This window comes from Sinocyclocheilus grahami, unplaced genomic scaffold (genome assembly GCF_001515645.1).
Source record: "Sinocyclocheilus grahami isolate Dianchi unplaced genomic scaffold, SAMN03320097.WGS_v1.1 scaffold167.1, whole genome shotgun sequence".
Classification (NCBI taxonomy): domain Eukaryota; kingdom Metazoa; phylum Chordata; class Actinopteri; order Cypriniformes; family Cyprinidae; genus Sinocyclocheilus; species Sinocyclocheilus grahami.
Window position 1 is genome coordinate 1,032,431 of NW_015505346.1, and position 18,668 is coordinate 1,051,098.

At 39.2% G+C, this 18,668-nt stretch overlaps 1 protein-coding gene across 1 annotated transcript in view; it reads right to left on the reverse strand.

Moving 5' to 3' along the window:
* The window catches only part of LOC107593230 (protocadherin-19-like), a 39,219-nt gene extending 33,231 nt beyond the window's left edge, over nt 1–5,988 (reverse strand). Inside the window, exon 1 of the mRNA XM_016282861.1 lies at nt 2,767–5,988. Within this exon, the coding sequence (XP_016138347.1) occupies nt 2,767–4,913 (2,147 nt within the window). The 5' untranslated portion in view covers nt 4,914–5,988. The remainder of the gene's footprint in view (nt 1–2,766) is intronic.
* Between the last annotated feature and the right edge of the window lie 12,680 nt (nt 5,989–18,668).

Consider the following 18,668-nt stretch of genomic DNA (forward strand, 5'->3'; position numbering starts at 1 on the left):
AAAAAAATTACTATTATGACACTGAAGGAACAGTGAGCTTGTTTCTTTCATTAGAGAGTTAGTGACAAAGCAGATTGCAAATATGTGACCCTGGACCACAAAACCATAACAGTCTATTTCTTAAAGCTGAATAAATAAGCTTTCCATTGATGTATGGTGTGTTAGGATAGGACAATATTTGGCCAAGATACAGCTATTTGAAAATCTGGAATCTGAGGGTGCAAATAAATCTAAATATTGAGAAAATCGCCTTTAAAGTTGTCCAAATTAAGTTCTTAGCAATGCATATTACTAAACAAAAATTAAGTTTTGATATATTTACGGTAGGAAATTTACTAAATATCTTCATGGAACATGATCTTTAATTAATATCCTAATGATTTTGGCATAAAAGAAAAATCGATAATTTTGACCCATACAATGTTTTTTTGGCTATTGCTACAAATATACCCAAGAGACTTAAGACTGGTTTTGTGGTCCAGGGTCACATATGTGAGAAGAGACTTAGACCGATTACTTATTAAAGGCTCTATATATGTACAGTACGATGTTAATTATCATAATGAATATTATTGTATGTCGTTGTCTGTGTTGTTTTATTAAAACCATTTGTTTTTGTTCTGTAAAATGCAACAGCGCCAGGGTCTTGTATTTAACTGTGTTAATAAACACATGTCTCTATGGTCTGTTTGGTCATATGTGTTTGGCTCTCGTCATAGTGAAGACAATCCAAAGAATCTCAGATGAGCCGATGAGCCAGGACAGTGAGCACAGCTGAAGAAAACCCTATCAAGCACTCTCACTAACCCCCTGTTGGGAGAGCTGAAAGCCTGAAAGCCGGTTCTATCTGGAGAGGAAAATAAATGTTAACGACAGCAATCTAAACGCAGGCCATCTCTAACCATCTTCCGATCACGGCGAGGTGGATACTCTGCGTGCCTAACCATCGTGATCACGATGTAGCCTTCTTGAAAATGTTCACTTACATACGTCTCTGTTAAGATGGATCATTTACTGTATGCTGTTGCATTACAAGACAGAAACGTCAACAACAATTTGAGGTAAAAATATGGTAATGGTTTCAGGTTAAATTTGCAAAAGCAATTTATATGGAAATGTTGAGTAGTAATGTAGCAGAGGGAAATCAACACAGTGGCCAATGTTACAGATTGATAAGTATTCATACTACAGTAGATTAACAAAATAATATTCTCCCCTACACACCATGTGTCAAAGACTATTACTGTGCTATACATTTGCATGATTTACCTTTTATGAGTGTAATTATTTTTATGATAGTGTGATCGTTGACAGTAACATTTGGTTGCCATGGCCTTGCTATTGTATTTTGATTTAGTGATCTCTACGATCACAACCATAATATGTTGCCAAATCATAAATTAAATCTCCAAATTTGAGCAACAAGTCAATATTTTGATTAGCGCAAATTTGTGAGAGGACCTAAAGGTCACAAAATTACACCAATAATTTATGCAAACACCAGTCTCAATGCAGAGAGTGTGTATGAGGAAAGGCCTATGCTTACCCTTCAGTCATCAAGCAATGGTTAATTTCACTTATTTTAGATGACTCTATCATTAGCTTGTGTACTTTTTTCAAAAATGTCTTAATGTCAATTACAGTAAAAAGAAATAATAATAAAAAAAGAAATCAACTTACTAAACTTAAGTTCAATTAAATTTAAGCTCAATGCATTTTTCTTCTGCCACTTTGATCTGGATTATGATAAAGACAGCTGAAATGAAACTTTGAAAACTCTAAATCAAATAAAAATGTCTAATTATTTTGACATTTTCTGTGGTGTTTTGTTATGCTATTACAGTATATCTGATTTTTTTATTAGAATCATATATTTATTTCAAGCTCATGTAAGGGCCTCCTCATATACATCGTCATAATTGATTAATATGTTATTTTTTTGTAATATTTACAAAAGTGTATACAAAATAATCGCAATAAACAAGTGTAATGATCTCCTGTTATGCTTCCTTCTGTTATCAGCAATGGCAACAGCAGAGCAAGGCCCGAAGCACATGCAGAGTTGAAGACACAGCGCGTGCACAGCCAAGATACACATCAAACATGCTTTATGTTTACGTCTTAATCATTGTATGCTGAGTATTGATTCATTTCCGGTAGAAATGCAGTTATATGCTTGATAACTAGACCAGGGTGCGAATTATGGGAGGGTTGGTGAAGTCTGACCCAATAAGTAAGGCCTGAATGTCCACAAGTAAAAACAAAAATATGTTTAGGCCTATACAGTTTTACATTTACCCACAATTTAATATTTTCTCTAAAACAATGTTGGGGAATTTCTGTCAATAATTGTTGAGGCGCAATTACTGGAGGTTAGTCTGTCTCACGAATTTTTTTCTTTGGCGCCCCTAACTAGCTGACTGAAATAAACAACCTTTTTGTTGTTACTGTTTTATGATATGTAAATAATCTTTGATAAAGTTGTTAATGTTAAATGTGATACAACAAACAGTAGGCCTACTTATGTTTTGCCTATATTCCAATACTGACCATAAGGTTGAGACCTCGAGTCTCTGTTGCTATGGTTACCACCTCAGGCGAACGCAATTTATGTTCGTGAGCAAGTGTTTAGCGCAATACGGTTTGTGTGGTTAGGCCTTTTTCTTGATTCTAGCTCGTTTTTGTGGTTAAAACCCTCTGAAGGTCAGTGAATAATTCGCACACTGAACTAGCGTTAAACAGATGTATCAACAATTGTTTGGGTACCTGCAGTTGTATGTTCGGATTTCCTTGTTATCCCTTTTGCACTTGACTGCCACAAAGATCATTGTGACAAACAGGATGACTGCAATAGAACCCAGGGCAATGATGAAAATGAGAGACAGGTTGACGGGTCCGATTTGCTCCTGTGCATTGAGATCAGGAGAGAGATAAATGACAATATAGGCAGAGGCAGATAGAGAAGTTTGGCCGTGGTCGTGCGCCACCACGGTTATTTGATAGGATGGTTTCGCATTCTCCCCAAACGTCTTTGTGGTTCGCACCTCGCCGTTTATCTGGTCTATTTCAAAGTATGCCATGTCTCCTTCTGAAATTGAATACGTTAACCTTCCATTTTCCCCCTCATCGTAATCGTCAGCTTTTATTTGTGTAACCAAATAACCAACTCCAGCATTTTTAGGAATGGACACCTCCGCGGTGCCGTTCACCAGGGACGGGGTGGTCATCACAGGTGTGTTGTCATTTACATCCAGTACAACAATGCGCACGGTGGCGTTGCTGGTCAAAGGTGGATCTCCCCCATCCTTCGCAGAGACTTTAAACTCAAAGGTCCGCGTATCTTCGTGATTAAAAGCCCTAACGCCGTATATTTCACCGTTTGAGTTCACGGTCACGTAAGATTCCACAGACATGCCCCGCACCTCCGATTTAATGATCTCGTAGGACACGGTGCCGTTCATGCCCAGGTCAGGGTCCCTGGCGGACACCGCCAGCAGAAACGCACCTGGGACGTTATTTTCGAGGACCATGGCTTGATAGTGTGGCTTGGTGAAGTACGGGGGATTGTCGTTTTCATCCGTTACTTTCACTGCAAAGGATTTCGAGCTTCTAAGCGGGGGGTATCCGCTGTCCTCGGCTAGAATGGTCAAATTGTAAGTGTCTCTCTGCTCCCTATCCAGACGGCCATCAACAAGTAAGGTGGAGAAGCTCTCAAACTCGTTGAGTCTAAAAGGCACATTGCCCTGCAGTCTGCACTGCACTTTTCCATTCGCTCCCGAATCATTGTCTGAGACTCTCACCAGAGCTATTACATATCCGAGAGGAGCGTTTTCGCTCACCTCTACCATCTCGCTGTTTTCTGACAACAGTTTGATTTCTGGCGCGTTGTCGTTGATGTCGATTACATTAACAATCACTTTGCAGTGGGCAGGGATTGAATTTGGACCCAGATCTTTGGCTTGCACGTCAATTTCGTGGACGGCCAATTCCTCGTGGTCCAAAACGCCATTCACTGTTATCACGCCTGTTCTGGGGTCGATTTTAAACATCTGTTTGGTCAGGTTGGACACGAAGTTTATGAACGAGTAGACCACCTCGCCATTGGTTCCTTCGTCTGGGTCCGTGGCGTTCAAGTCTATGATTAATGTGCTAATGGGAGAATTCTCCAGCACGTTTACAGTGTATACTGGCTCATCGAAAACGGGGTTGTTATCGTTCGAGTCAATGACTTTGATGTTAAGTTGCACGGTCCCTGACTTTGGGGGGTCTCCACCATCCTCCGCGGTGAGTTCAAACGTGTAACGAGACTGCGTCTCTCTGTCTAAAGTCTTTTCCACCACAAGTTCTGCGATTTTGGACCCGTCCCCCCTCGTCTTAATCTCAAGACCGAAAATATCATTAGGGGTAATTGTGTACGTCTGAATGCCGTTGCTCCCAGAGTCCGGATCGCTTGCCCCCTCTAGGGGAAATCTGGTACCGGGAGCGGCGTTTTCCGAGATTTCTATGTCAATGTGGTTGGTGGGGAAGCGGGGCGCGTTGTCGTTTACGTCGATAATCTCAATTTTAATCACGCAGATCTCCATCGAGTTTGACATCACCTCCAACGAAATAAAACACTTCGGTGTCTGTCGGCAAACAGCGTCCCGATCAATTTTTTGCTTTGTGATGAGCAGTCCTGCGGGGCTCAGATTAACCCATCGCGGCTCGGAATTGGAGATAACCCGCAAATAAGGCTGTCGGTTTCCCAGTGCAAAACCCGCATTTTTTGCGTCCGCGGTCACATTGGCTATCTTTGTGCCTGCACGCAGCTCTTCTTCCACGGTGTATTTCAAATTGTAAACGGCATCGACTCCAGTCCAGCACAAGAGAAAGCAGAAAAACATTTGTACGAAATCCATGTCCTTGGAATGCATTATACCTGTTGATGTCTGCCTTCACACGCTCATTTGCATGATTTTTTATTAACATTTAAACTTATGCACGTTCGGTCGGACGTACAAAAAAAACCTCCCAATAAGTCAAAGGAATAAATTCACAGTCTGGTAGGCATCCTTTAAAATGAACAAAATGTTTATATCTGCGATGATATTCATCTGACTTACTGATTACGCAGTTGATAACTTCCATTTACTTTATCGAAATCTTATCAGGCCACCCATGTCTTCCATTATTTTTGGGGGGAGGGGGGAAATACGAAGAAAACTGGTGAATAATTCTTCATATAGAGAATGTGGAAACATTGTGAACGAAAAACATGGCTTCAACATGAACATTTGCGTAATTCAGGGTAACCGAGATGCAAACCGACCATTTTGAGCCAGTGAAAAAAAATATTTATTCAGTAAAAATGTAGGCTAAATGTCCGCTGGAAGGTCCTCAACTTGTGAATGAATGAAAGGAAGGATCCAATTCAAAAATATTTGCTCTCGGTGTCATGATTCGTGACGAACACTTCTGAAATTGAGTTTAAAACATCGTTCGTGCTCAATCAATCCATATAATAATGTGAAGTTGGGATGTCTCCTCCTTGATCCGCATTTAGGTCCATGCACATATCCAACTGAAACAACAGAGACTCCGATTTCAGGAAAAAAGAGAACAGTCCAGTCTTTGAAACTGGAACAATGTGGAAAACCAATATTAATTAAATATCAGTCCAGTCCACAATTCACTGATATTCCCAGTCGAGCAAGACGTGGGAGCCCTGTCCACTGAAGATTTCTCTCAACAAGCGTACATTTCTTGTATGAAGGTATTTCAGCTGGCCTTAGTCCAGAAAGAAAGAAACTAAATCCGTATAAAACACTGAGAAAAGATCAGTGAAGAAAAATCAAGCATTTGCAAGTAAAGCTGGGCTCTTCTCGCCGTAATAAAAGCGTCCGGTCTGAAATATCCAGCCTCTGGATGAAACGAAATAGTTCTTGATATAGTTCTTAAATGTGGCTCACTGAGGTAAACCCACGGCGCGCATCTTCAACGCATACTGTCGAATGCACAGCTCAGTGTCTCGCGCTCAGTCTCAGGACCCGCAATCCCCACAGCCAATCAGAGGTTACACTGGAGAGCTGGATTTGCTGGTGGGTGGGGCAAAACTACAGCTATGAACTCGGCCAGCTAGCTCTAGTTCACGCAACGCAGTGTATGTTATCCTTTTTAGTAATGTCTGGACATACAGTTTGTCAACACAATTATTGACTTTTGGGAGGGTAACCTTTTTCATAAGGAATTTCTGTAAGAAATGCTGGGGGCGCCATTAGTTTAGGTTCACACAGCACAGATGTCGTCTTTTTAAACAAAACACCAAGTTCTTGTTAGGCTATATAGCTATTTTTCCCGATCTAAAAAAAATACAGGCTATTAAAAAAGTACTGGATTTATTTTATTTGTTTTGTTTAATGTTTCGTCCGACAATATCTCCAGTGGCCTGCTGTTGCCATGGTTTCCTCCATAAACTTTTTTTGTTCTCGACGTAACTTAATTTGGTCTCGATTTAAGTTGACCCTAATTTAGAATATGGTAATGATAATGATGGGTTTAATGATTTATAATCAATATATTCAAAATTAATTAAGTTGATATTTTCTTGACCGCTGGGTGCAGCTAGCCTAAGCCTATTTATTCGGCTGACAGAAATGACCCTTCCGCGCACAGAACATCAGTTGTATTATTTGATAGTAAAAATATGAATGTTGCAGATCTGAGTAGCCTATTATCCACGTCATAATATACCTAACACGTTTACTTTCGGCAAGTAGCCTACGTATTTATTGACTTGTCTATACGAGATTTAATAAGATATTAAAGGTTATTCACGTGTTGCGCTAGTTCTAGTGATTAAATATGGCAATAGCCGTGTTAAGAAATTATTAATGACATACATGCCCAAGAATGGGAGCACTATATAAACACTATGTTTGCGTTTGGATCATGCGCTAACTGCGAATCTTTCAGGGAGCTGCCTTTCGTTTCCATCACAGATGACGACCACAACATAACCTCTCTCTCTCTCTCTCTCTCTCTCTCTCTCTCTCTCTCTCTCTCTCTCTGTCTCGCTCTCTCTCTGTCTCGCTCTCTCTCTCTCTCCTCTGACACACAAACACGCAGAGACATAAAGGCGCGCTCATTGCTATGAGATTTAGGTAATAATAATATTATAAATAATAATGACAATATTATTTGTATTATTATTATTAGTGAACTTTTTGTTTTTTGTTGTTGTTTTTGCTTTTTTGTGACTGAATATTCCTAGTCAGTCGATAGCATAGGTTGTACTGCGCGTGTTTATATTTTTTAATTCCTTAGTATCTGGTTTATGAACACGCACAAAGAGTCGGGAGTCATGTGCACACATGACAGCATGTTGAAGGTAAATCGTGTTTAAAGTCACAAGGCTGACACCTAGCGGCCGACACCACTTTCACCTCATTTGTGAAGAGGGTAGGTTTTTGCTTGTTTGTTTATTTATTTATTTGTGTGTTTATTTGTTTTTGCTTAGACATAAATATTGGAAAATTTAAAATACAAATGTACCAACATATATTGGTTCCTAAATATTTTATATAAGTATTTTTAATAGCAAATTGTTTAACAAGATTACATATTAGCACGGTCCTATATCTTAGTTAGTTAGTTAGTTAGTTAGTTAGTTAGTTAGTTAGTACAAGTAGCCTAATCAGTGCTGTATATTCTTGAGGGGTGGAATCCATAAGATTTGACTTCTGTCTTGTGTCATTTCACTTGAAATGCCTGAATACGTCATATGAGGTTGACTAACCACAGAGGCATTGCTTCTTTGTTTGCCATACAGCCGTGCAAGTTCTCAAGCAGTCATATTCATGAGAAAGCACAAATGTTTTTGCTTGTTTGTTTATTTATTTATTTGTGTGTTTATTTGTTTTTGCTTAGACATAAATATTGGAAAATTTAAAATACAAATGTACCAACATATATTGGTTCCTAAATATTTTATATAAGTATTTTTAATAGCAAATTGTTTAACAAGATTACATATTAGCACGGTCCTATATCTTAGTTAGTTAGTTAGTTAGTTAGTTAGTTAGTTAGTTAGTTAGTAAAAAAAAACACTAATACAAGTAGCCTAATCAGTGCTGTATATTCTTGAGGGGTGGAATCCATAAGATTTGACTTCTGTCTTGTGTCATTTCACTTGAAATGCCTGAATACGTCATATGAGGTTGACTAACCACAGAGGCATTGCTTCTTTGTTTGCCATACAGCCGTGCAAGTTCTCAAGCAGTCATATTCATGAGAAAGCACAAATGTCATCATCTTTAAATATTCCAGTTCATGTTTGTTTCCAGCTTGCAATGCTTTAGGGACAGCTGTCAACCTATTGCTCTGTTGACTGTTGAAACGTGCCAAGCTTCCAAGGCAAAAGCAAGATACTGAAGGTGTATTTTCACAGCTAGTTTTATCCTCCTAATAAATTCTTAATGGTGTAGAAAGAGGATGATTGTTGTTTTTCCTCTAGCCTTTTAAATGTAAGCTCTGGTATGTTTCATCAATAAAATGCGGTTGTATGTGTGCAATGGACTCCTGCTAGACAAGTTGTTGTTATCATGTGAGCTCACAGGTTTTGACACACACCTTCACTCTGACATCAAGGTTAATAGATTTAACGGTTTTGGCAATGTCAACACACGCCAGAATGCATTATGCTACAAATTGAGTTTTCTCGCATGCACTGCTGTTACAAATATGCTAAAATGAAGAATGTGTTGATTATTTTTGTGCAACGTTCTTCTAGCACTTAAAAGCCTTTTCTTTCTGATTTCCTTCGTTCTTAGAATCCTTTGTGATATGACGATGGCATTTGGCGGTTTTGATTCTGTAATAGTAAATGATGCATATATGGATGGTGGTTTTAATCTTGCTGAGTTTCATTCGTTGTAATGGAACAGAAATGACCATCAAAGTGAATTCAGCCCAGTGTAAAATGGACCCTGCATCAAAAAAGCTGCAGTGGCTTTCAAATAAATAATAACGTTGCATAGCAAACCAATGCTTTGAAGTTCTTGGAAATGAAGTAAAACATAAGGTGGAGAAGAAGAAAAAACAAGAAGAGGAAGGGAATCTGTCTTTCTTGCTATCTGGCTGTCCAGATATCTTTTCGTATGAACAATACTTTCTTAGCACTGTTGCTGTATTGTTCTCAGCCAAATACCCCTCTAACTGTTAGGACCCTTTGTGTGAATTGCTAAGTAAAGCAGCTCAAAGGTGCTCACAGGCTGCAGCCCAAGCTACTTTGTGCAGCGGGAGCCACTCAATCATGCAGTGGTTTTGAACTTCTTTAAGACACTTTTTTGCTCCAAGCCTTGAGCCAACACTTTCCACAGTACATAGAGAATAACTGATTTGATGCTATATTTTGCTGCTAAAGCATGGCACACCACTATAGCCAGTCCCTTCTGCTCACTTTGAAAGGAATATCTGAGCTCGGCCGATATTTTGCTGCCTTATTACCCTTAGTGTGCAGCAGTGAATATGGGTGCTCAGTGAGACTCAAACCTACAGGTGTCCATTGGAAAAGAGAGAGAGTGTGTGATTTATTCGAATTCAGACAAGATGGATTCTCTTTCTTTGGTTGCATGTGGCTACAAAGAGGACAACTCCATTAGGGTCTTCATCTTAGTGTATTTCAGGTGTTTAATTTCGTCTAATGATCATGGCTGGAAGCATGCTGCAAGATGACTGACAGCCCCATCTCCAGTGTTGCCTTGCCCTGCTATCTGTGCCTCGATTCATTGTGTTAAAGCATTCTCTCTCCATTTGAGCCCCCCTGCTAAGCTGGGAGGGCACTGTTGCATCAGTGATGGAGCTCTCGATATCGAAATGCTCGTTGTTTTGTCTCTTGGTAGAATTGAGTGACAAAGGACAGTTGTTTTATTTACTCTGAGAAAAGATTTGAATTACAGACAATTCATTCTCAGCACATTGTTTGGGTTTGTCTAAATCTTTTACTTTCGTTTTATGCATATATTTATTAGAAGATTGAGTTTTGTTTCCAGAGACTCACTGAGCACTATTAGCATCTCCTGCCCCTCGCTGTGTCTGGTACAAACTGCTAAGCAGACGTCATGATAAAAGATTTGGTCTATTGAGCCGAACTACCCTGCATTGCCGATGAGGACCTTGAAGCGCATCCTTAAATGTTTTATTGACAGTAAAAGTACACAGGAATAATTCCTTTTTTTCATTTTGCCACAGCCAGGTTGTGCAAGTGGATGGAGAACTATTTAACTAGTGATACATGATATTAACATGTTGCATTAAATGCAACAATTGTTTCCACTGGAGCCTCTAAAAGCTATTATGAGGCGTTGAGAGGTTTTAGTGATGGCTGTATTTAAGATTTCATTAGGAAGAAAAAATTATTTATAGTGTGAAATGAAACTGCTGTTAACTGTTGTTGGCAACTGTTTACACAGCCTGAGTAAAGACTGGCACAATACCAGAAAACCATTTGCTTTAGTCATCATTTTCCAACAGCGTATATTGTGTCATGTTTTTACAGATGTTGTACTTTGAAGATATCTCATTTCTATTGTGAATTACGTGTGCAAAATTGAATGGCCTTTGAAAAATAAGTCATGAATGTGTTTGCATGTATTTAGATTGGCAACTTGTACTCTGCTATTAGATTAACGCTAAATTAGCAATTAGTCATTTTAAATGATTTCAATAATATGGCCAGCTTGGCCCCGTAATGTCAAAGACTTGCTATCAGCACGAGCTGGAGAGGGAATACTCAAGGGATGAAATGTGCACAGTGGTGCCAGTCACGTCGTAGGATTCATCACTGTAACTGGCACTCGGCACAGCTGCAACCAATTAGATTTCACTTCACTCTAGGCCCAAACAAGATTGAGCTGTATTCACACTTCATTGTGGAACTTATGTCGGCTGCAATTGAGACTAATAATTAGTAACCCAACATCCCATTTGCTTTTAGTATGACGTGTTTAAGAGCACTGTGCTCTATTTATGCAAGATTAATTTGAATATTTCAGCATTTAGACAGCAATTAATACATGTAGTTCTACCATCTTTACGGTAAATTTAATCCCTTTTAGACTCATGTCTCTCTAATTGCATGACGTAATGGCTTTTAATATATACCTCTTGATGGTATAAGTTTTGAAAGATGAAATAATTTAATAACAATGAATTCTGCCAAAATACTTTTAAAGGAATAGTTCCTTGGATGATATGATCATCAAACCTGTATGCATTTGTATGCATAACAGCCAATAAAATAATTTAGGCTACAACATTACTAGGTTAGAATTTAGAGTAAAACTGATCAACCTTAACTTTTTAAGCTAATAAATTGCATACATGAGTCAAAGTTCCTGCATAATATACTTCTTAATCTGTTTGCAGAGATCTTGTTGTAAATGAGTCATAATTGTACACCTGTAAAGCAAATGATAGCCCTGCATAGCATTGTATCCTACACAATTAGGTTGCTTTGAGAATTGAGACTGAAACAATCGAACACCTGCAAAACCTGCATTGCTGTGCCATTTTGTTTCCTTATACACCATCTTCTGAGCATTCCAAGCAATGGTTAGCGATAACAGTTTGGAATATCCAGCATCCTACTGACGGAATGGAATGCAGCATATAAGCCTTGTTAGGTCAAACGATGTCTTAAACGTTAGTTCCTTCCCAGAACAGACACACGGTTTTTGTAAGTTCACTGGCTTTCAGCATCAAAAGGACTCTGAAAGGCCCAGTTTCTACAGTTCCTAATCTTTCATTTGTGCGCTAATGTTTAGCATTCTTTTCTCACCTCACACTACCCAGACAATAAGCATAATCATGTGTTCAATACACCACGAGAGGCTGAAATTCCAACCCTGATTAGCCCTATATGCAGAAATCAGTGGCCTTTGTTTAGCAGTCAGCACAAGTGCAAAGACCACCTCGCACAATCATAACCACTCGAACATACAGTAGCATGGCAGTTCATTCTCGATGCTTTTGGAATCACCTGTTCTATGGTATTGTTATGATTCAATGGTTATTTTTCATCCTTTTTTTTTGGCCCAGGGTCTGATTGATGTCAGAACATGTAGGCTAAACCACCTGGAAATGTGCAGCCCTGGGTGGGGCAGCCCTTTGTCTGATAGCATCAGCAGGATGGAGAGCTTATCAGCCCTCATCCCCATGGGCGTGTGTTTACAGCTGTTCTCTAGTCAAGACAAATTAGCGGAGTATAAGCCATTAGGCCACTTCAGACGTTTTTTTGTGTGTTCGTAAAGGAGGTTTGTGAGCCTGTGTGTCTTTGTTTTCTGTTTAGAACATTTCAGGTAAATGAAAGCCAGTGGGTGGTGAAAGTATAATCGAAAAACAGGGCACAGACTTGAATTGGTCTTGGGCACAGCTTGACAGTATGTGTAGAGAACATATGTGACATCAAGTGTATTTATTCACAAGGGCTTACCAGCGAATGGCATATTGCTGTTGTTTATTTTCCTTCTCTAAATCTGGCTGTCTAATCTAATATCTAAATATATATTTATATAGTAGCTGGGCCAGCTTTATCCCTCATATTACTGAAAATCTCCTTCAGTCTCTCCAGTCAATTGTTAGCTTAATCCACAGAAAAAAAGATGCATTGAGTAGAGTCATCGCTCTGTGTTTATGTGCTCTTACAGGTCAGGAGAAATCGTTAGATAAATTAAAACTCCATGCTCAGGGATGGTGTTAGTTTTGAGTGCTTTATATAATCAGCCTATTTAATCACACAAAGTTTTTCTTGAATGCATGCTGATGTGTTTTTTACACCAGGGTCAAACAGCACCTGTTATATAAACCTAGTCTTACTATCATCATAAAGCCTTGTCTATTTTGCAATTTATTCTTGCCAAAAACCACCCACTTAAACAAGATCATATGAAAAATTTTGAAAGCACATTCTGTATTGTTTCTGCATGCGGTTTGTCATGTTCTAACTAGATATGCAGCGATAAAGTGACAAGCCATGTGTGCAATCTTACAGTGTACTTGCCCTAACCATGCAATGCTGCATATCAGGTGTGTTTTGACTTCATGTGACAATCCAATTGAAATATCCCTACTGTGTTATTCCTATGTATGTCTGCACTATGTTTGTACTTTCTTCTGCACTGGAAGCTCCTGTCGTCAAGTCAAATTCCTTGTGTGTGTAAACATACTTGGTAATAAAGCTCTTCTGATTCAGATTCTGATTCTGACTTGAAGCAGTGATGCTGTGATGTAAATGTACTGCTAGAGTGATTTGAGAGCAATTGCCTGGCTCTTTCTGTGCAGTTTCTCCAGTTTCTGTATTTGACGACCTTTTTTTTTAATGATTGGCCGGATTGCGGATTCATGACACTTCCGCTCCTAAGGCTTACAAATCCACATTTTTATAACAGTAAAAACTTAATATACTCTTAATGTCAATATTGTGTCATGTTTATCAAAAACTGATAAAAAAAATATAGACCTTACTTTATGGTGTGCGATTTCTACCGATGGGGGCCCAGAAACTGGCAAATCCAGCCGCAGCTAAAATTGAACATACCCAATTCTGCGTAACCACGCCCACATCGAAAGCTCATTGGATCTACCACTCCTCATGTATATTAATTATCAAACATGGATGGCCGAGGCTGATTGTGCAAGTTTAATCAGATATTACGACACATCCATATAGTCACACAAGGGGAAGAAACCAAAAAACACAAAAGTGTGCTGTCTGGTGAAGCATTGCGGAAGACAGGAAATGACTAGGTAGCTATGACCGCGCAAATAGAGAGAAACTGTTCTGATTGACCATGTTTTGTTATTAGGCTATGTAGAGTCGCATCATATTTTCGCATAGTCACGAGGCGTTACGTCTTGTAAATCACGTTTTTACACTATAAATCCTACTGTGTCATATTTGATACATGAATTTCTAAGGCATCGAAGTTATTAAAACGATCAAAACTTGATTGAAACCTGTTGCACACAATATAGGCTACTACCACCTAATAGTTAATTTTTAAGTAAAAGGCCTTTTAGTATAATACTAAAATATCCACCTTCAGGTTGTGGTACACATGACTTTATGCTGTGCAGTCTTGGTTTTTATAAAGAATATATATTTTGGAAAAATCATAAATGTATGTATCAAATATGATACAACAGGCCTTTGCTGGTTATTAGCACATCTCTTAATAATTGTATTTATTGCGTTATATATGTTGTCCTCCACAATTAAAACTACAGAGCTTTGATTATAAAACTAGCCTTTAAATATAATCTTTTAAAAAATTATTAGAAGTGACAACTGATATTTATATGCATTATGTAAATCTGCTGTAGCCTATGTTTTTATAAAGTTTCAGTAAACTGTTCCATTAAATATATATATATATATTATATATATATATATATATATATATATATATATATAATATAATTTTTTTCTTACTATTATGTCAGGTTTTACAAGGTTAAGGAGCAATCTGAAATATTAAATACCACAATAATAGACTGCAATAAAAAATCATTCCGATAACTATACAGCAGTGTTGGTTTGCCAGCCATTAAACTATTTCACAGAAACAAACAAAGTAGTATCTAGTTTATTTATTACTTATTGCTTGAAGCAAAACTCATATTTCAAAGATTTATTGCTACTATAGCAAACTTTGGCAATTTTAGTGATTTTTCCCCACCCTCTCCCCCAAACACATTTCTACAGTGTTTAAAAAAAGACTACATTTCAGGAAAGAGGCCATTAAAAATTTATTAAATGCAACAATCAGGACCGGCCCCTGTCATAGCAGCAAATATTGATGTTGCAGAATATTGGACAGGTGATATAGGTATATACACTCCACCACATATATCAATTTTCCCTTTTTTCATATTTTTCCTCCACATCTCATAATGTTTGCTGTCTACAACAGCTTACAACAAACCCATGAGAGAGCTCAGACAAACATTGCCAGAAAGGAGCTCTGTGTAGTGTGCTGTAACCGGGGAGATTTTGCCAACCAGGCCCCGCCAGACTCCCCCGTCCAGACGATGTGACAAGGAATTGCAGTTTTTTTCTATCTGGATTGTGATATCAATAAAGGTAGCTGTCCGCCGGGACTACTGTCAATCCGATTCCCTCTACCCAAAGGAGAGTTATAAATGGCTTCTGTGTTGTTTTACGTGAGGGTTGTTCTCAGAGGTGTCTCGGCTGACTTTTTAGATTCCATACATGTACCCCACAAAGCAATTTGCCTTTCTGCCATTGGACGAAGCTCACGCCAGGGCGAGAATTAAAGGGGAAGGTGGAGAAGAAAGAAATTAATATGGAAATTAGCCCGTATAATGCCTCAAGCTATTAAGGTGCTTTAAGGGCCAATGAGAAGGTGGCAGTTTTCAGTGGAGATAGCTGCTGTACTGCAAACGGAGGGATATAGAGATTTCATTTCTTGGGAGGATCATTCTCCTCCCCGCTGTACGGATTAAGAAAATAGCTTCTGAGAGGCATGGCATGCTGTTTAGTGTGCGCTAATTGCACATTCAGTATTGAAAAGTCTGTTCTGAGCAGATTGTGGTTTTTGTACGTATTTTCCATTTTCTCTCTACCCCTTGCTTTTTTTTCATTTCCTCTCTGCAAACTCTCCGTATGCGATTTTTGTTAATCTTTGATCAGTAGAAGTGGTATACAAGCAAGACTAGCTTATGGCTTGACTTGATAGTGCAAACAGATACAGCATGCATGAATATATTTGCTCCTTAAGAGGGTTGGAAGTCCCATTGTGCACATGCGCACCAAGAATGGGTCAAAGTGTGGTAGTGGGTTGGCTTTTACTTGATCTGTCTATTTTTATCCCCTGCTTTTTATCTGAGGTGGTCCACCCCACCCAGGCATATCCTTGGGGCGAAGTGCATTCGTAAACATTGGTTCTCGCAAGGTAATTGTAGCGAAGATGACTGCTGGCTTCATTATCTGGCTTTGCAGGTAACTGGCATTAGTGTGCACGGGAGGATGGGATGGCCTCGGGTTATGGGAATTCCTTCACTATCAGTGGCAGCCAATGTTTACTCATCCCTCAGGGACAAGGGAGGATCACAGGGTTTTGAGACCCTCGGGTCCCAACGTGTGGGCTGTGCAGACGAACAGAATTCTCTCAGTGTCAACATTTGTTTTGTTCATATGTAATTTTCCCAAAGCTAGAGTCTAATGGAACACACACGCACACGTACACAAACACAGTATAAAAAGACATTTCGGCTGTCTTTCCAAACAGCGTGCTTTTTTGACAGCAACATAATAGTTCAGAATAGAACATATTACCCAACGAAAAACGTTATTTACAGCCCATTGTGAACGGATGCAGTAAGAAAGACAGCTCTAAATTTTTTATGTGTTTCTTTGTCTTTTTTTGTCAACTGTTTCATCCTAGAATATACTCCAAATATACAAGATATTTTGTCAAACTCGGCATCACTGGAAGTTACAAAGACATTCCCCTGCTGTTTTTATATCCATCTAGAGACAGAACACCCCGGGAATCCTTGATTTGATATAATTATTGTACTGACATTTTGTAAGGTTGATGTCTGTGTCGCTATGATATTTTGCTACATAATACTTTCTAAGAACTCACAGACACATGGATAACTCCTTTTAAGCCTTTTCCTTATAAAACAGTACCACAGAGTACTCATATTGATTTTTTTCTTAAATAATTTGATGCTAAAAACAAGCTAAGCTGTGCCTCCCTCTTCTCTGACATCAATAACGATTATTAATAGAAGTTAAAACGGCTGTTCTATTGCTTTCCTATTTCTACCATCTCCAGTTTGGATCCAGCCTTTGCGATAATTTCAGATGAGACCAGTATATGCGAAGACTCCAGATGATGCCAACTTTGGATAAACACTGACACAAGCTTTTTCTGTAAGGCTGCTTTGAAATAGTATTGGGAAAATAAACTTGAAATGATGAGAAGGTGTGTTGTTAGCTATGGCTGATGTTTATGTCTTGTAACTAATAATTTATGTGAATAGTAGTTTTCTTTGCATGCTTGTGCATTTACCTATTAGGAAGTTTATGAGTCAACAGGGTCACCTCTCAAAGCTTAGTTTGAGTAGGAAGGGGAGCGGCAGTTGAACAGGTGACCTGTACTCTTGTGTAAAAGTATGTGTTGGCGTGTGCACAAATATGCAGAGAAGATGAATTCGGTTTCTAGAAACCTTGAATTTCAAGGCGACCGAATGTCGTATGCATTCACGCACACGCTATCTACAGTACTTGTTCCTTTTCACAGCTAAAATGTCACACAAGGGCGCTCAGGGACATGTGAGTAGCATGTGCCAGAGTCTTTGTTTTACCATCAACTGTGGCTGTTTCTATTCAGTCATACTCCCTCACTGAGACCAAAGAGATTTCAGTTTTTGATCAAAAAGGCCAGAACAGTAGTTGTTCCCCATCAGAAGAGATAAATTGTGGGTGCGAAAGGCCAACATCGTTCTCCATTGTTTACTGAAACGGTGGCGCTTGTGATAGATGTGACTGAAAAAGAGATACCGTAGCATTTTAAATCTGGCTTTGAGCTGCAGTAAATGCTTTAACTAATCTCTTCGTGCTGCATGCGCATATTCCGGGCTGGCTGATTTTCTCTGCCCTCGGGGTGGGCTCCCAGGACAAGAGAGGAGGGCCGAATTGCCTCGCACAGCTTTTCCTATGGAGAACATCAGAGAAATTTCTGCACATGCACACGTACAGATAGATATACAAACAATCCCAGAGTGTTGCACACTGCCACTTCTCTGAATTCTGGGGTGATCTTTGCCAGCGCTGGTAAACAAAGGAGCAGGGGAGCCTAATCCGCCAGTAAATCTGAGGATCATAAGTAAATCACCTATTTTAGAGATTAACTCCCATAACCATCTGAAAAAAAAAGAGGGAGATGTGTGGGAGAGGCCTCATTTGCAGGTATTTCTTAAAGGCGGCATGGTCTCCTCTTTCTTTTTCTTTTCGCCCGTCTCCCTCACGTTCATTCGCTGTTAGATAAGAATGTAATGTGATATACTCAAAGCTGGGTAACTAATCTGATATTTCACCTCGGTGAGAGATAGGAATGATATAAAAACACATTAGGAGTGGGCACTAAGAGGATTACAGTATGGAAACGGATGTGTGCTGGTTGTCTAATCCACTCATGTTTAACCCTTGCAAGTTAGCCAATCCAACGCAAGCAAATTATTATTCTTTGTCTCCTCCATTGATCCCGCTCTAGATTTAGGCCGATGCCGACTTGACCACCCTCTCTGGAATAAAAGCCAACGAGAGCAAGCCTCGGCCTGGTCTTGATTAACACCCTCTGTCTGTTGACAGCACCGCACTGAGTTTGGGTGTGCGAGCTTTAATCAGTTTGGAGACTGTCATTAGGAGTTTAGTAGGGTTTTACGTCTGGCTGCTGGAATACTTGCAGTGGAGCGAACATGTGTGTGTTTTGTATTTATGCGGATTTGCGCAAGTGTGTGCTCGATAGCGATTGTTCCAAACTCTCATTGGCACTGCATAGCACACTTGATCTTTGTCTTCACCTTAGCCTTTTGATACCATGACTGGGGATCAGATGTACACAAACAAGCCACAGCAGCACTGATTGGCTTAACCCACA